At 39.8% G+C, this 16,281-nt stretch overlaps 1 protein-coding gene across 24 annotated transcripts in view; it reads left to right on the top strand.

Moving 5' to 3' along the window:
- Nucleotides 1-13,887, top strand: part of LOC146560928 (ankyrin-3-like) — a 121,323-nt gene extending 107,436 nt beyond the window's left edge. For 19 of the 24 annotated variants that reach the window (XM_085296529.1, XM_085296526.1, XM_085296528.1 and 16 more), the window contains 10 exons: nucleotides 536-610; nucleotides 987-1,118; nucleotides 1,532-1,675; nucleotides 5,843-7,274; nucleotides 7,379-7,541; nucleotides 7,845-7,922; nucleotides 8,271-8,354; nucleotides 8,468-8,581; nucleotides 9,503-9,594; nucleotides 11,799-13,887. In XM_085296529.1, the coding sequence (XP_085152655.1) occupies nucleotides 536-610; nucleotides 987-1,118; nucleotides 1,532-1,675; nucleotides 5,843-7,274; nucleotides 7,379-7,541; nucleotides 7,845-7,922; nucleotides 8,271-8,354; nucleotides 8,468-8,581; nucleotides 9,503-9,574 (2,294 nt within the window). In that variant the 3' untranslated portion in view covers nucleotides 9,575-9,594; nucleotides 11,799-13,887. Of the gene's footprint in view, nucleotides 1-535; nucleotides 611-986; nucleotides 1,119-1,531; nucleotides 1,676-2,530; nucleotides 5,799-5,842; nucleotides 7,275-7,378; nucleotides 7,542-7,844; nucleotides 7,923-8,270; nucleotides 8,355-8,467; nucleotides 8,582-9,502; nucleotides 9,595-11,798 lie in introns of those variants that run through there. The other 5 variants (XM_085296552.1, XM_085296542.1, XM_085296532.1 and 2 more) reach the window with 5 other exon arrangements.
- The last annotated feature ends 2,394 nt before the right edge of the window (nucleotides 13,888-16,281 follow it).

Here is a 16,281-nt window from a genome sequence, read left to right as displayed (position 1 = left end):
GGTCACTGGCACAACCAGTCACTTGTTTTACAAATCCTGGTCTGTCTCTGTCTGTCTGTCTGTGCAGGGTTGTTACTGAGTTATTGTGGTAGTTTGTTTTTACAGACTATTTCATGCAGCTGTCATTTAAACTAACTAGTGTTGGCAAAGAACACACAAAAGCGTCTTCGCATGTTAACATTTTAGATTCTAACATAGACCTTTCCACTGTAGATTTTTAGAAGTCTGTTGTTGAGAGTCATGTTATGCTTTGTTTTGTCACAGAGAACCACTTACTATGTAGACACATTTATGTTCCCCATAGCGTCTCTAGTATGAAATATCCTTTCCTTGCCATCTTGTGGAAATGATTCCAGTAATATGGTAGCCATAGTAATCAAAATATTTGTATCACAGCTGTAACTAATGCTGATAATCATGACTAATAAGTGGCCAGGAAAGGAAAATTATACACATGTATTTTTCTTTTACATTAGCGTGTAAGTGTAGAAAAATGTTATTGGTATTAATGAATCAATGTCTTCTATCTTGCCAGGTCCCCAAAGTCCTTGTGAGCGAACGGACTTGCGCATGGCTATAGTTGCAGATCACTTGGGACTCAGTTGGACAGGTTATAACCACTGCTTTATTTATTTCTCAAGCCCCCGAGCCTTGTTATTTACTGCCACCTTCAGGCTGACTGTCACCCAGAGCCTCTGATACTATACGCTGTTATAATGTAGCGTTAAGATACCAGGTTTAAAAGCCTTAAAAAGGAGAGGAATTTTAAATAATTTTAAATAAAGTGATGGATCAGTTAATGCTAAAAACTTTTTTTTTTTTTTTTTTTTTTTAAACAACAGGATTTTTTTAATCATTTTTATTGTGTATTTGTATTTATGTTTCCACTGTACATAAAATGATGGACAATTTGTTTATGGATAGTGCAAAAGAAAAACACTGAAGTTTGAGTATTCATGTTAGACCTGGTTTTTGTGTCTGAACAGAGCTGGCTCGGGAGATGAACTTCACAGTGGATGAGATCAATCACATTAGACTAGAGAACCCGAACTCTCTGACAGCACAGAGCTTCATGCTTCTTAAGAAATGGGTCAGTCGGGAAGGGAAAAACGCCACAAGTAAGATTATTTTTTATGTCTATACATCTTTCTTTTTACTTACTCTTGTTTTTGTTTCCATTCTTTTTCAGTCATTCTGCTGTTGATTTACTCCTGAAAGTTCTTTTCAATTTTTCAATTCAATTCACTTCAATTCAGTTTTTTTTATATAGCACCAAATCACAACAATAGTTGCCTCAGGGTACTTTATATTGTCTGGTAAAGTCATATATTGTCAATCCTTATTATCGCCCCTCACTGAGGTTTTCTGCTTTCTTTTTTGCTATTCTTTTCTCTTTTCTTTTGAAAAATCATCCAGATGCTCTAAAATATATTTGCTTAAAAATTGGTTTCGCTATGACTAATCCAAACGTCTGCATAATTACATTTGCTCAAATTCCTGTTTTACTGTTTTAATGTCTCTTCTTCCTCAGCGGATGCCTTAACTGCAGTGCTGACCAAAGTCAATCGGATGGATATTGTGACTTTGCTGGAGGGGCCAATATTTGACTATGGTAACATTTCAGGCACAAGATGTTTTGCCGATGATAACGCTGTTTTCCGGGATCAGGCTGATGGTAAAGTTTAGCTTTGTCTAGCTGACCTCTTACCTCTCCCTGCTACCTTCTTTTTCTTGTGGCAATGCATGGATCACATATGTATCATACTAGTGAAACCAAAACCACAAGTGGTGATTTACACTCGGATTTAGAATTTGTGTGAACAGCTGGGTCTTACCATTCCTCAAAGACGTTCCTTTTGATTCTACAATATATTTGACACTGAAATTTCTGCTTTACATTTCAATTTCATTTTAATATTTAGTTTAAATGAAAACTTTTTTATATAGCACTTTATTACTTGCACTGATTTTAATTGGCTTCTGTTAAATTAACTCTCATTAAAATTAGATTACGCTCAGGGTAAATACTCTGCAAATCACTGCTGTATCCAGTTGTCACAGAAGATTAATATACATTGTTAATTTCCACTTCAAGTGCATGCTGCATGTTAACTATTGCTTTGAATGTTTTTCAGTGTGTGACTTATACAGAAATAATATAACCCTATAGTTTGCTTTTCTCTGCTGACTTAGTTTAGCTCTCCTAGTTCTCCTCCAGTTCCTCAGAGCCTTCCTTGGATAGATGAGAGAATGTCTTCCTCTGTGAAACCAGACTGCCTCTTCCTCCTCCTTCTGTTCCTCCTGCCTCCCATCAACTCCCACCAGCAGTATCCACTGCTGATAACAGCACATAACTGCTCTTAACAAATGTAAAGTCATGTGTTGGCAAAATCCTCATATGCCTGCTCCTTATCCACCCATATTATTCACTCGTTGTCCTGTTGTGCAAGCATGTTTCACTGGGTTTAATGTAGTTTTTGTTTCTTTTTATCTCTCTTATTTTGTATCTTACCTTATTCCTTTCCCATAGTTTGCATAATTATCCCCTTAACTTCCGGAGGCCCTGAAGCAGCTTTCATCCTGCAAACACCCAGTCCTTTCTTTCCAACACCAACCCCAACACCTCCACCCACTCCCCTTACACCTTCAGCAGCGCTTTACTGTCACCCCTTCCCTCCACGCCGCTCGCCAAGTTATGAGTCGTCCATTTTGCTCAAAGACTTGGCACCTTCAGCTCCATTTCAGCCGGCAGAGTTCGACGTTTTCACCTCTCCCCATGCATGTCCCATCCCTCAGTGTCCCAATACTGACCCTCGTCAATTCCCGGCCTTTCCTTTCTCTCCCCTTACTTCTTCCCCAATCCCTCTTATTACCTCACCTTTACCTTCTTCACCTGCTCCTCATTCACCATCACCCTTTCTTTCTTCTGCTATATCTGTCCCAACATCTCCCACATCTGCTCCAGCTTCCCCCAGACTCAGCATACCTACTCTGGACCTTTTGCAAGCACTATCAGTCACTTGTCAAACTGGTGATACCTTCAAACCTACAACAACTCCGCCCAACCTCACCCTTGCACCCTGCGCTATGTCTCCTAGCCATTCTCAGCCTATCACCATACCTGTGTCAGCCATCCACTCTACAGCCCCAGGCACAGTCCCTCCTTCTGTCACTGCCTCCTCAAGCAAAGAGTCCCTAGTGACCCAGCTGGCCTCCTCTTTCCGCCCAGTGTCCCCACTTTCCATGTCTACCCTCCCTCCCATCTCTCCTTCAGGATCACGTTGTCCTAGCCCAAGTCCTTCTTCCCCGCCTCTCCGCTCATTGTCTCCCTGTCCTGTTTGTCAGTGTACTTGTGCACCCTCAGTCAATCCACCTCCCACTCAAACCCGCATCGATCCTTCTAATATGGAAATATACCTTTAGCATTTGCTATCCTTTATCTTGTTCTCCTTCCACTCCATGCTTCTTCCTACTAAAAACTCTCATCTGTCGTCTATCCCATGTGAGCATGTAACAGACCACCTTGGTAAATATTAGCCACATCACACACTATAAGGCCTCATGTCAGTAATAGTTCCCACTTTTAATATCTTACCTCACTGACAAAATCTTTCAAATAAGAGCAACTTCGACCAGCATTTGTGATTACTACTTATAAAATACTTCTTTATATATAGTAGGTTTAATATTAACCTAATCAGCCATAACATCAAAACCACCTGACTAATATTGTGGAGGTCCCAGTATTACAATCAGACAGCTCTAAACCATCAGGAGATCAACATGAAGCCTGTATTAGTGTCTTGTTCTGTCCAGATTGGACTTTTTCCAGGGCATCTCACTGATGTAGTTTTGTTAATTTTGAAGTTCATATCAACCTTTAGATTAATATTTTCCAGTAGAATATTGACTTCACCTCTCACAATACTTTTAATGTTGTGGCTGATCTGGTACAGTTAAATGTATGCATTCATTTTATTTTATTTATCTAGTATCCAGCCATCCTACCATCTTCCATCTTATACAAACACGCACACTGGATATTACAAATATGACATCTCTCATTTAATGGTTTCTCATTATTTTTGCTAATTCCTACATTGTAGATACATACTGAAGACAAATATATGAAGCAATATATATGAAATTATGTAGCAAAGAAGAAATTGATAATTAAGCCTAAATATGTCTTATATTTTAGATTCCTCAAAGTAGCCCCCCTTTGTTGACAGCGCTGCAAACCCTTGGCCTTCTCTCAGTGAGCTTCATGATGTAGTCACCTGAAATGGTTTTCACTTCACAGGTCTGCCTTGTTAGGTTTCATTTGTGGGATTTCTTATCTTCTTAATGGGTTTGGGAACATCAGTTTTGTTATGCAGAAGTCAGGTTGGTACACCTGACAGCCCTATTTGACACCTGTTAGAATTCATATTATGGAAAGACCCAATTAGCTAAGTAAAGAGAAACAACAGTTCATCATTACTTTAAGAACTAAAGGTCAGGCAGTCTGAAAAATTGCTAAAATGTATCTGTCCCCAAGTCCAGTTGCAAAAACCATCAAGTGCTACGACAAAAGTGGCTCACATGAGGACTGCCCCAGGTAAGGAAGACCAAGAGTCACCTCTGCTGCTGAGGATAAATTCATCCATGTCACCAACCTCAGAAATTGGAAGTTAACAGCACCTGAGATTGGAGCTCAGATATATAGCACACAGAGTTCCAGTAGCAGACACATCTGTACCATACATCAGCTGTTCAGAGGTGACTTCGTGAATCAGGCCTTTATGGTCAAATAGCTGCTAAGAAACCACTACTAAAAAGCAACAATCAGAAGAGATTTGTTTGGGCCAAGAAACACAAGGAATGGACATTAGACCAGTGGAAATCTGTGCTTTGGTCTGATGAGTCCAGATTTGAAATCTTTGGTTCTATGTGCCGTGTCTTGGTGCGGCACAGAAAAGGTGAACGGATGGTCTCTGCATGCATGGTTCCAACTGTGAAGCATGGACAAGGAGGTGTAATGGTGTGGGGGTGCTTTGCTGGTGGCATTGTTGGAGACCTATTCAAAATTGAAGGCACACTGAACCAGCATGGCTACCACAGCATCCTTCAGCGAGATGCCATCCCATCCGGTTTGCGTTTAGTTGGACCATCATTTATTTTTCAACAGGACAATGATCCCAAACACACCTTCAGGCTGTTTAAAGGTATTTGACCAAGAAGGAGAGTGATGGAGCACTGCAACAGATGGCCTGGCCTCTACAGTCACTTGACCTAAACTCAGTCGAGATGGTTTGGGATGAAATGGACTGATGATCTCTGGGAACTCCTTCAAGACTGTTTGAAAACCATTTCAGGTGACTACCTCATGAAGCTCATCGAGAGAATCCCAAGAGCGTGCAAAGCAGTAATCTGTGCAAAGGGTGGCTATTTTGAAGAATCTAAAATATAAAACATGTTTTGAGTTATTTCACACTTTTTTTGTTTACTGCATAAGTCCATGTGTGTTCATTCATAGTGTTGATGCCTTCAGTGAGAATCTATAATTTAAATAGTCATGAAAATAAAAAAACACAAACCTTCTGACAATTTTTAAATTGTTAGAAGGTTCAATAAATGCTCCATTAAAAAAAAATTCTGGCAATTAGTTCATGCTTCAGGCTTTAAAGGGTTAAATGTATCCTTATCCTAGGTAACGGTTGTCTGGATACATGCTTTACATTTCATTCTCTGTGCTATTGTCCATGTCATGTGGTGTTATGGTGTGTTTTCGGGTGTTAAATTGTTTGTGTTATGCTTTGGTGTGTGTATGTCTGTACATTTTTCATCCTGTCACCTACAGATTATCAGAGCATTCTAGTGGAGCTGCAGTCCCCCGCCACACTGCACTCTGATCCCTACTTCCTGGAGTCTGACCTCCCCGTCACTCCCAATCCTTCCCTTGCACACCACCAACAACAGCACCATTACCCAGAACCAGACACACCTTTGCTTGCTGACACCCAGCCTCAGCCCTTGCCTTGGAGTTCAGAGTTAGAGCCCAGTAACAGAGAGCCAGAAAGCCCCCCTAGGAGCCCCCCTAGACCCTGTGAGCTCACCCTATCTGTCCCAGTATTTGAACTTCCTGATCCTATTCCCTATAAGCCAAGAAAGCCCCACATTGCCCTGAATGATCAGCTGCTATTGAGCGAGGAGGAGGACCGATCTTTTCAAGAAATGGAGCCGATCCACAGGCCCAGGTCACGGTCCTTTCCCACGATGTGTGAATTAGATGTTGATATGGCATACACCACATCTTCCCCTTCATTATCATCAATTTCATCGATAACCCCTTCATCACCAGAGAGAGCACAAATTGGAGATGGAAGAGTGCAGCTGGATCCCTTTAATGGGGTAAAACAGGATGTTTGTTTGAAAAGAGGTGAAAAGGAAGTGACAGAAGAATTAGGGAAGGTTGTTGAAGTGGCTGCAGCAGAGTTGGAAGAGGGAAGTGCATTAGTGGAAAAGTGGGTAGAGCGAGACTTAATTGAAAATGTGGAAAGAAAATGTGAGATGATAACAAAAGATAGGTCTAAACTAACAGAGGAAAATTTGGTGGAACAGAAAGAGGGGTTTGAAGAGGAAGAGGAAGATTTAGTGAGTAACCAGCAGGATAATATTCATGACAGGAATGAGGGGACAGCCTATGTTATGGAAGTGGTGAGAGATGTACAGCTGTTAAACGAGCAGTATGACCTGCCAGGAAATGAGCATGAAATGGAAAAAGCTTGTGCCACATTTGAAGCAGATAGCAGAAAAGTTGATGGAGACGCTGAGAAAGTTTTCTGTAAGGGTGATAGAATAGATGATACACATGAAGATATGCAGTTTAAGGATTCGACGTTGTGTGGCAGTGAAAAGGATATTTGCAGTACATCACAACAGGACGCCGAGGACCAGACTGTAGTCCGCCTCTCCCCTCAGGCCTGGGATGAGGCACTTGAGGAACTTCAGCCCAATGAAGAAGATGAGGAGGAGGAGGAGGATAAAGAGATCAAAGAAGAAGCATTAGGGTCTTTGTTGGAGGAGGTGAAGAACAAAGGTGGCTCAGAGGAAAAGGAGGAGAACGAAGAGATGACCAAGTCCAGGATTCAGGAGCTTTGTGATCACGTTGAACATGCAGAACAAGACCTTTGTTCACTTTCAGGTTGGCACAGCGATTCATCCAGTGTCAATGTGGAACCACCAACGCCAGGACGCAGTGTCAGCTCAGACTTGCTCGACAGACGAGAAAGGTAAAATCTTTTTTTTTTTTAAGTACAATGCTCAAATAGAATCACAAAATAACAATCTCTCAGACCACTTATTTGGTGTGTTGTTTTGTTTGTTTTTCCAACAGCCAAGAGAACTCTAGTGACTCCATCACCTCCTCATCTAGAGGAGAATCAGGGAGGTCCCGACAGAACGGCGACAACTCAAAGCACTCACCTCAGGACGGCTCATCTGAATCATCAAATGGCAGAAAAGAGGAGGGAACACTAATGTCAGAGAAAAAAGTCCAGGTAATACTAAAGACTGTTGTACCTGTAACAATGAGGGATGAAATCTTTGTTTATTTTCTGTACTAAAGTCCTATACTGCCTTCTAATTCTACAGGAGAAATACATAGCACATCTTACGCTAAAGAAAACTAAACTTCTCTATTATTCTAAAGTTGTCTTTCCTGATTCAGCCAACTATGGAGTTGAGGTGCATAAAGGACAACAACAAAAATGTTTCAACCTGTAACTGTCCTACACATGTGCTTCTTTTTTCCACTTGACTCCCTCTGTTGTGTAACGTTTGTATAAAACCTCCCTCCACAGCGAGTTAGTGTAGATTCCGGTTCAGAGGAAGAACAGACAGTAACCACCAGAATCTTCAGACGCCGTCTAATTTTAAAGGTACACTGAAAGCCTGAAGCAGGTGCTGAGCTGGGTCGTGGTTTGGTTTGGTTTAGACTGGTCAGTCTGCTGTGATACGTAATAGTCTTGCTTGGTATAATGGTGGTTTATTCTATTTGTGTGTATGTGTGTGTCTAGATATGACTGTGCATATGTTTGTTTACAAGCTCTACTGACCCTGTCACAGTTCATAAATGAAAACTAATCCATCCTCTTTCTGTCAGGGTTATTATTCTCACTGGTGTTTTGTTTCAGTGTGGTGATGGTGATGGATTATTTTTAATCGTGTGTGAAGTGCTCAGGAAGTTGGCAAGCTTTTATTCACGTGCTAACCACAAATACCTACAGGGAGAAGAAGCAAAGAATATCCCAGGTGAGACCATGACAGAGGAACACTATATGGACCAAGATGGTAACCTCATCAGTAGAAAAGTAATGTATACTTTAATTCCCATTTCCTATCCAGCTCTGAAATAATACCCATCATAGGGATGGTGTTTTTATACAATCAGGCACCATCAGATCTTTTCTTCTGCCTTGAGCAGGTCATAAGGAAGGTTATTCGCCGGGTGTCTACTCCCACACCAGAAAACCAAGGAGGTGACAGGTGGCACAAAGACCTTCACCACAGTCCCATTCTGCAAGAAGATGCATCAGAGGTCGCATGAAGATCCAATTAATCTACCATCTAGATGGGTTTCCTTTGATATGCTGTTATTCTCCTGTCACAAGACATCAGTCTAAGAACTACTTGGGTGGGAGGTTAACAGCAAAAACAATTTTTAGGCTTAAAGCTGCATTTGACAGTGAATCACAGTGGGTCTGAAACAAAAGAAAATAACATTATAACTCATCTAAATAAGAAATTTGCAGTCACGGGCCACAATTCTGAGTCTCACTTTAAAAATTAAAGGCTCTTCTGAACCTTAAAGATTATTTAAGTGAAGTGAAAAGAGCAAAATTGAGATTAAGAAAGTAACACGTGGTAAAAGGTGCAGCTTTAAGTCAAAGAGGGAGGGAGTCAATTAGATTTAATCATCTTTTACTCCAGTGAATTCAGTGAAGTTAATTCCTGTTAACACTGGATTAACTGGTTTGAGATGACTATTATCTCCATAGTGGGCAAATATATACAAATATCATATGAACTGCAACCTTGCATGTTGTGTTTTAACAGTGTGTGGTGTCTGTTTTGTTTGCATAACAAAGAAGATGCTGACTGCAGTTCTCCTGACTGTGTGGTGCTAATGGTCTTTTATAATGGTCTTTTAAAGCATTTAGCCAATTAGTCAAGAGTATGACTAATGAGTGCTAAGGAAACTCAATCAGCTCCTTTTGTTTCCAGCTCTGTCCATAATGGCATAATTATTCTTTTTCCAGGTGTCTACTTGGTGTGTGGTTTAAGTCCTAATTATAACTCTTGCGATGATGCTATTACTAACATTTGAGTTTTGCTTCTTCTTTCTCTTATTTTGATGTTTCAGGTGTGTTTTTGGTTGCAGTGAGGTTTTTTTGGTGTCTTTTTCTATCAGAAGATAAGAATACCATGTCTTACGTATACTTCTATGTGTGTTTTCCAGCAGGGAGAGGGGTCAAGGAATAGCAGGCGGAAAGATGATAGAAGATCAGGGGATAAAAAGCACCACTCATAGGGATGGTTACTCTCTTCCAGGTACAGTAGTTTACTTTCTCACCTTAACACAGTCATCATAGTCCCCAGGCTTTAACTACTGTACATGTTGTACATATCCGTTGTTGTTCACTGACTTCCCACTAACTGAAGTCAGGTGCATTGAATAGCACCTAGTACCACCTAATGCCTTCACTTTTGTATTAGTGTATTCTGTGTTTTTATTTCTAGGCTTTACAGATTTTAAACTTTGAACAGAGCAAACTATCATTTTAGGCACCAAAAGTAACCTACCTCTCAATTAACCTACCGGTATACCTTTTATTTATTAATAAATGTAGTACAAAGTAATCAGTCGTGTTCAGTGTAACCACGTTTTACTATTAAGCTAGTAAATAGCAGATTTTGTTTGTTTCTTTTTTAATAGTTAACTATAAAGATGTCTTGTCGAGAGATACAGTCCTGTGAAAAACAAAGTACACCTGTACTGCTTTTGAAAGAAGGAAGAAGGTAAATAGCAGCCAGTTGCTGCTAATCAAATGCAGTTGATCAACTGATCATAAGTAAGTTGGATGTGCCGTTAAGAGAAAGCCTGTCTTGTCTAAACAGAACAAGACACCACAGTTTAGGTTGTTGCATCTGAAGAAACCAGAAAGACTTAATGTGCAATGTCCTTTGGACAGTCAAGACCAAAGTGGAGATGTTTGGTTGTATTGCACAGACCCATATTTGGCAAAAATCAAAAGCAGCACATCAGTACTAACGCTTGATACCAGCTGTCAAAGCGGAAGGGGGGTGATTTGGATTTGTTTTGCAGGCACAGGGCCTGGGCACCTTACTGTCATTGGGTTGACCATGAACTCTGTATACCAGAGTCTCTGTATACCCTAGAGTCAAAAGCTTGGCTCAAATCATGCAAAAGGAGAATGATCCTGAAGAAAACTAGCAATTTTTTTTTTTACATACTCTCAATAAATATTATACTTTACATACTCTACAGCAGGGGTGCTCAATACGTCGATCGCGATCGACCAGTCGATCGCAAAGGTAATATTGGTAGATCGCATGGCATTAAAAAAATAGATGCCAGCCTATCATCCATCCCGTCACTTGATTGATACAGGGAAGCCAGTCAGATGACAGCAGATTTTTTCTGACGCTTAGGTCGCTGCGCATGCGCAAACAGCGGCGCGAAGTGTAGTAAAACTGACAAGCTAGTCAGCGAGTTAACTCCAATTTTTAGCTCTCGGTTTTTTCTCTTAAACCTGGCCGTCAGCAGCTACTGTCCGGACTATGCATCCCTGGCTGATTCAATTCAGTGCAAGTCATCAGAGTAAACTCAGGTAATGACAAAAAATTTACATAGTTAATTGTGTTGTGAAATATTGGATATTGCGGTTATGCATGTATATACATTGTAGATATAAAGAATCCTCAATATATTTATAAATAAGTATATGTTTTGGATTTTTGTAGTGGGTAGATCATTTTGACTTGGTCATTTTATAAGTAGCTCACATGCGGAAAAAGTGTGAGCACCCCTGCTCTACAGCATCACATTTGGGAACCTCTGAAGCTGCTCAAACGTTTGCACAGTGCTGCACATGAGATGCCTGTATCCACAGTATTAAAGTAAATGAAATCATCAATTTAGTCAGATAGTTCAAACTCAAAGCAAAGAAGAAACTGGCATGAGCTTGGTTATCCCCTGGCAGATTTTCTGTCCTCTGCGTTCCCTCAGTGTGAATGAATAGAAAACATTTACAAAGGGAACAGGGTTGAGGGTCACTACACACCTCAGCATTATATTGCCCCGCTAAAACCCTCCACGCCTTTTCTTTGTCCACTAAATCCCCAACTCACAACAGCTTTGTCCCATCCAAAAAGAGTTTGTTATCCCACTGGCCAGACTGTTAATCCCTACTGCTGCTCACCCGTATGTTTGCGGTGAATCATTCCATCTGCGCAGAAATGGGATGGCACTGCCATGAAGTCTGCCAAAGAGTTTCTATGGTAACAGAGGTCACCATAACAACCCACGTACCATCAGGTCTTGTTAATGTGTTGTCATTTTGTCATACAAAGGAATGAAACACTTAAGAAAAACATTGTACACGTTACACCCTTTGAATTCAGTTTAATACTCAATATTAGGCAATGCACTGTCAGTTGTAATGTATTGTATGAGCTTCAAGAGGGTGACAGTAAATGTGCTGCAATATGCAACGTACTGTTTTGTCTTCCAGATACAGAGGAACCAAGTTCAACGTTTCCTGGGAACAAGTGTTCAGAGGGCTAAGACTTCAGGTTCGAGGACTTAAAGCAAGGTCCAGTGTGCCACTATCTGCTCTAAATAAATGGCTTTCACATGAAAGGAGTCAACCCTTCTGACTTGCGCATGAGCATGAAAAACTCACTCCCTGTCAATTAAAGGACCAAGAAGTTCTCACTTTCTGACTGTGGTGGACCAGTGGACAATGATCCTGCTTCCTGTTTTGTGTGAAACAATACGTGCCATCGGTCCACTGGTGTTGTGAGAGCTTTTTGGAGGAGCGTCGTTTGTTGCGAAAAACGACAGAGACTCCATTACTGACAACCACACAGGTGCAACTGTGACCAAAGATGGCACAAGAGCTCAATGCACATGGTGGGTGAAAAGAATGAGGTAGTTACAATAACACACACAAGAAAAATCGAATGGACACTTCTAATCCAACTTCAACACTCGCCTTATAGTTTTTTCTTGAACCCATTGTTGTCAGGATGTAAATTGTTTGGAGGTTTTTTTCCTTCCTTTTTAAAACTTAAACACAACTAACACAAAAGCTTTTTTTTCCTGTATATAAAATTCTAATGTGTATAATTCTTTTAAATCGAATGGACAAGTTGCTGGTTGCGAACGCACTGAGGAGAGTGACCTTTTCAAGTGCTTTCAAAATTTACTGAAACGATTTCACTTTTAAAGATTTGAGTGTAACTTCACGGGTTCTTGTATAATTAATTACTAGAACAGGTATAATGTTTGTACATGAAAAAGCTGGTTTGATTTTAACAGAAGAAATTTCCAGAAAAAAATCTAATTTCTGTAATTCCCAAAGTGGGAATGGATCTAATCCTGCAAAAAAAAGGAGCCTTTCAGAGTACTCATATTTTCATGCATGCTGTTCACATTATTTTAATTACAATTTTTACAGGTTTGCAAAACACTGTATTCAAATGAATCCCTTTATCACTATACACATATAGCCCTGACGTTTGTCACCGATTTTATATTTCAAATTGAAAAAGGATACCATTAAAGCTTTTATCATGTTGGGGTGAGGATGAAAAAAAATCTCTAGCTTCTTGAGGATGTGATGTCTTGTCTGTCTGTGTAAAACTGGAGGGCAGCTTCTGCTACAGGAACGAAGTAATCAGAATGTAAATGCTAGTAGGCTGGCTCGCTGTAAAATTATACTTGTATTGTGCATATTGGCTATAAGGTTTAGGAGTCTCTGTACACTGTAAGACTGTTTGTAAACATTTAGCAGTGTTTCAGTTTGGTTTTCTAATGGCTGCTGTGGTATTAAAGGAAAACTGGGGCATTTCACTTTGGATTCTTTGGTGAAGTATTTCCTTAATTTAAAACCTACTCACATTAAGGACACATAAAGACATTGTTTGATTGTAGCTCCAAATAGCATATTGTATGACAAAACACTGGATGGTCAGAACCAGTTATTTAAGCATTAAATAAATTGTGTTTTAACTCTGAAACTGTGTGATCTCTTTAGGCTTGAGAGTCTGTATATGCAGTGTCGAATAGAATTGTTTTCACTAGCTCACTGACAAAGTTTTATTTTACACACTTTACATGACATTAGGAATTTATGTATCAGTTTTCATTAGATGCCCATGTAGTTAAAGTGTGGTGTTCTACTGCTGCGATGGCTCAGTATGCTGATGTCTATGCTGTGGACATGAAAACTATGTAACTTTGTTTTTTTCAGTTTTTTTGGGTGGGAGTATTAAAGGAAGTCAGATAGGGTGCTGTACCACATCCCCTTGTACTACTATGTCAATCAGGGGGTAGAGGATACTTTGATATGGTTGAAGTATCAATTTTGTTAATTTTCTTTGATATGTGTTTTCACCTGAGCAGATTTTTTGATGTACAATTCTTACTAACAGAGTGAAGCCATTGAAATATAACTATTCTAGCACTTTGGTTATTCAAGGTCTTTTAGAGGCTATAACAGCAATGATGCCATCACAAATGTTTCAAACGTCTTTAAAAAAAATCAACCTAAAAACTCCAAAAAAAAAAATACAATAAAATGCAGTGATTTTGCAGTACAGTTGTTTCTCTTCTTATCTTTGTGTCCTTGAATGTTTTTTCTTTAATTATTATTATTATGTAAGTTGCACAATGGCAGTGATCAGTAGTGATGTCGTGGGAGTTACTGCCAAAATTATGTGTTTCTCCTCACCTAAGTGTCCTTGAGCGCCAGGCAGCAACACTTCCAGCTGATGGAAAAAATGTAAACTATACCGTAGACATTTCATAGCACCATCTCTCATGCCTTAGCCTTATGATTTTTTTTAACATAATAAAGCTCAAGTTCAATATTGGATGCCAAAGATGGTAAGATAATGCAGTAGCAATAACATTAACACATGTTAGTTCCTACATTAAAACACAATAAAGGTAAAATGAGTAACACTGATGATTTTCTTACAGTGCAATTCATATGGATCTTACTTTGTAACAATATTTAGTTTGATGTACCACTTGGCTAAATGCTGTTGAAGACCGGGCACATCCCAGTCCCTGAAGGTAATGGCCACAGCAAAAAACCTGCAAGCCCAGAGGTTCTTTGTCAGTACCCTGTTTGGACAGACCTGTTTTGGCATGTGAGGAAACCACACATTCGTAGGCAGATGGTTTTAATGTTGTTGCTAAAAGACATAAATGCCAGTGAGTTTGTCCAGTAAGCATGATCATCTTTAATACGTGGTGGAACACAAAAGAAAAACACTGTGCCGCCTACTGATTCATTAGTGTTTAAAGCAGTTCTTCCCACATCATCCTGTGACCATGACTACAGTTGCAAGATTATCCCAAGAAAACGCACAACCTGCTACACCTACTTTATGCTTCTTTGATTTAAAGATGAGCATTGTTTAAAATAATCCACAGATTACATTAGACACCACTGCTGTGGAGCAAGCTGAAAAATCAACCCCCCTCTTTGTAATGAAATGTGACACAGAACCTGGAGCTTCCATGTATCTGGGATGACATTCGCCTTTTTTGGGGGGGGGGGCTTTATAAAAACCTGTTTGGGTACAATTAGGTCTCTCGTCCACTGCATACTGGCTAATTCTTCTCTGGATCTTCAGCGATGGATCCACAATGGAGGATTTCCATTGCAGAATATAGCAAATTCTCTCATTGGAAAAAATGACCTTCACCTTACATTTAAATTTTTAAATTTTTGTTCACTATCTGAGTTGACTAACTCTCACCATGGACTTATTGTGTGAGGGCATTTTGGCTGGTGGGAGGACGTGGGTCTCCGCTTTGCTGTGTGTATCTGTAGAATGGGCATAACAGGTTCGTTTTAGTTTGTAGTGTTGGCTTGGCAATTTTCCCTTAAAATAAACATGAGCAACACTGACAATGTAAGGCATGATTGGTCTGTATGGACCATTTTCTGAAAGCCTGAACATAAAAAGATGTATACGGTGCTGTGAAAAAATCTTTGCCCCATTCCTGAATTCTTATCTTTTTGCACAATCCTCACACTTAAGTGTTTCAGAAAATCAAACAGATTTTAATGTTAAAAAGATAACCTGAGTGAACACAAAATGCAGTTATTAAACGATGATTTCATTTATTAAGGAGCTACAGAAACTCAAAGACGCAGGCAAAACAAAGTCATTGCCATCTATCAGTCTGGAAATGTTCACAATGCCATTTCTAAGGTTTGGGACTCCATTGAACCACAGTGAGAGCTGACATCCACAGATAGAGAAAACTTGGGACAGTAGTGCATCTTCCCAGGAATTGGGCAAATTACCAGAATTTGCCGAATCGATGACTCAACCATGTCATCATAAAAGAACCAGAACAACACCTAAGGAACTTCTGGAAGGTCTGTATCTCATTACAACTCTACCAGAAAATCCAGAAGGAGAATGTCTGGCCATCAGTCCATGCACTTGCACATGCACTTGGGTTATACAGAAGAACAATGATCCAAAATACACCAGCAAGTCCACCTCTTAATGGCTCCAAAAAACACAATGAGAGTTTTGGAGCAGCCTAGTCAAAATCTGGAATTAAATCTGATCGAGATACTTCGGCACTACTCTGGTTATCTTTGTCTAATATTAAAGCATATTTGATTATCTGAAACATGTAAGAGTGAAAAATATACAAAAAGAAAGACATCCAGAAGGCCGGGAAATATTATTTCACAGTATTGTATAAAATGAGCATAATGTCATATTGTCAACACAACAGCTGACAAGTAAACACTGTATAAGTAGGGTTATACAGTGTTTACTTGAAGGATGTTGTCGTGTTAGGCATAAAACGTGGTTTAGGGTGCGGTGTTGTGTCTTAAGTTTCCCATTTTGCTGGCAATCCTGTCTCGGATTGGGTTTCCAAAGATGCATTTCATGTTATGGGTGTATTAGGTAGTACTGGAGACATCCTGCTGGGGGTGCTATACCGTTAGGCGG

This window comes from Mchenga conophoros, linkage group LG13, assembly GCF_057382185.1.
Source record: "Mchenga conophoros isolate Kocher_MC1m ecotype Shallow Benthic linkage group LG13, M_conophoros_male_GT1.1, whole genome shotgun sequence".
In the NCBI taxonomy this organism is placed as follows: Eukaryota; Metazoa; Chordata; class Actinopteri; order Cichliformes; family Cichlidae; genus Mchenga; species Mchenga conophoros.
Note: the sequence above shows the minus strand (reverse complement) of the source record. Positions and strands in the feature narration are given on the sequence as shown.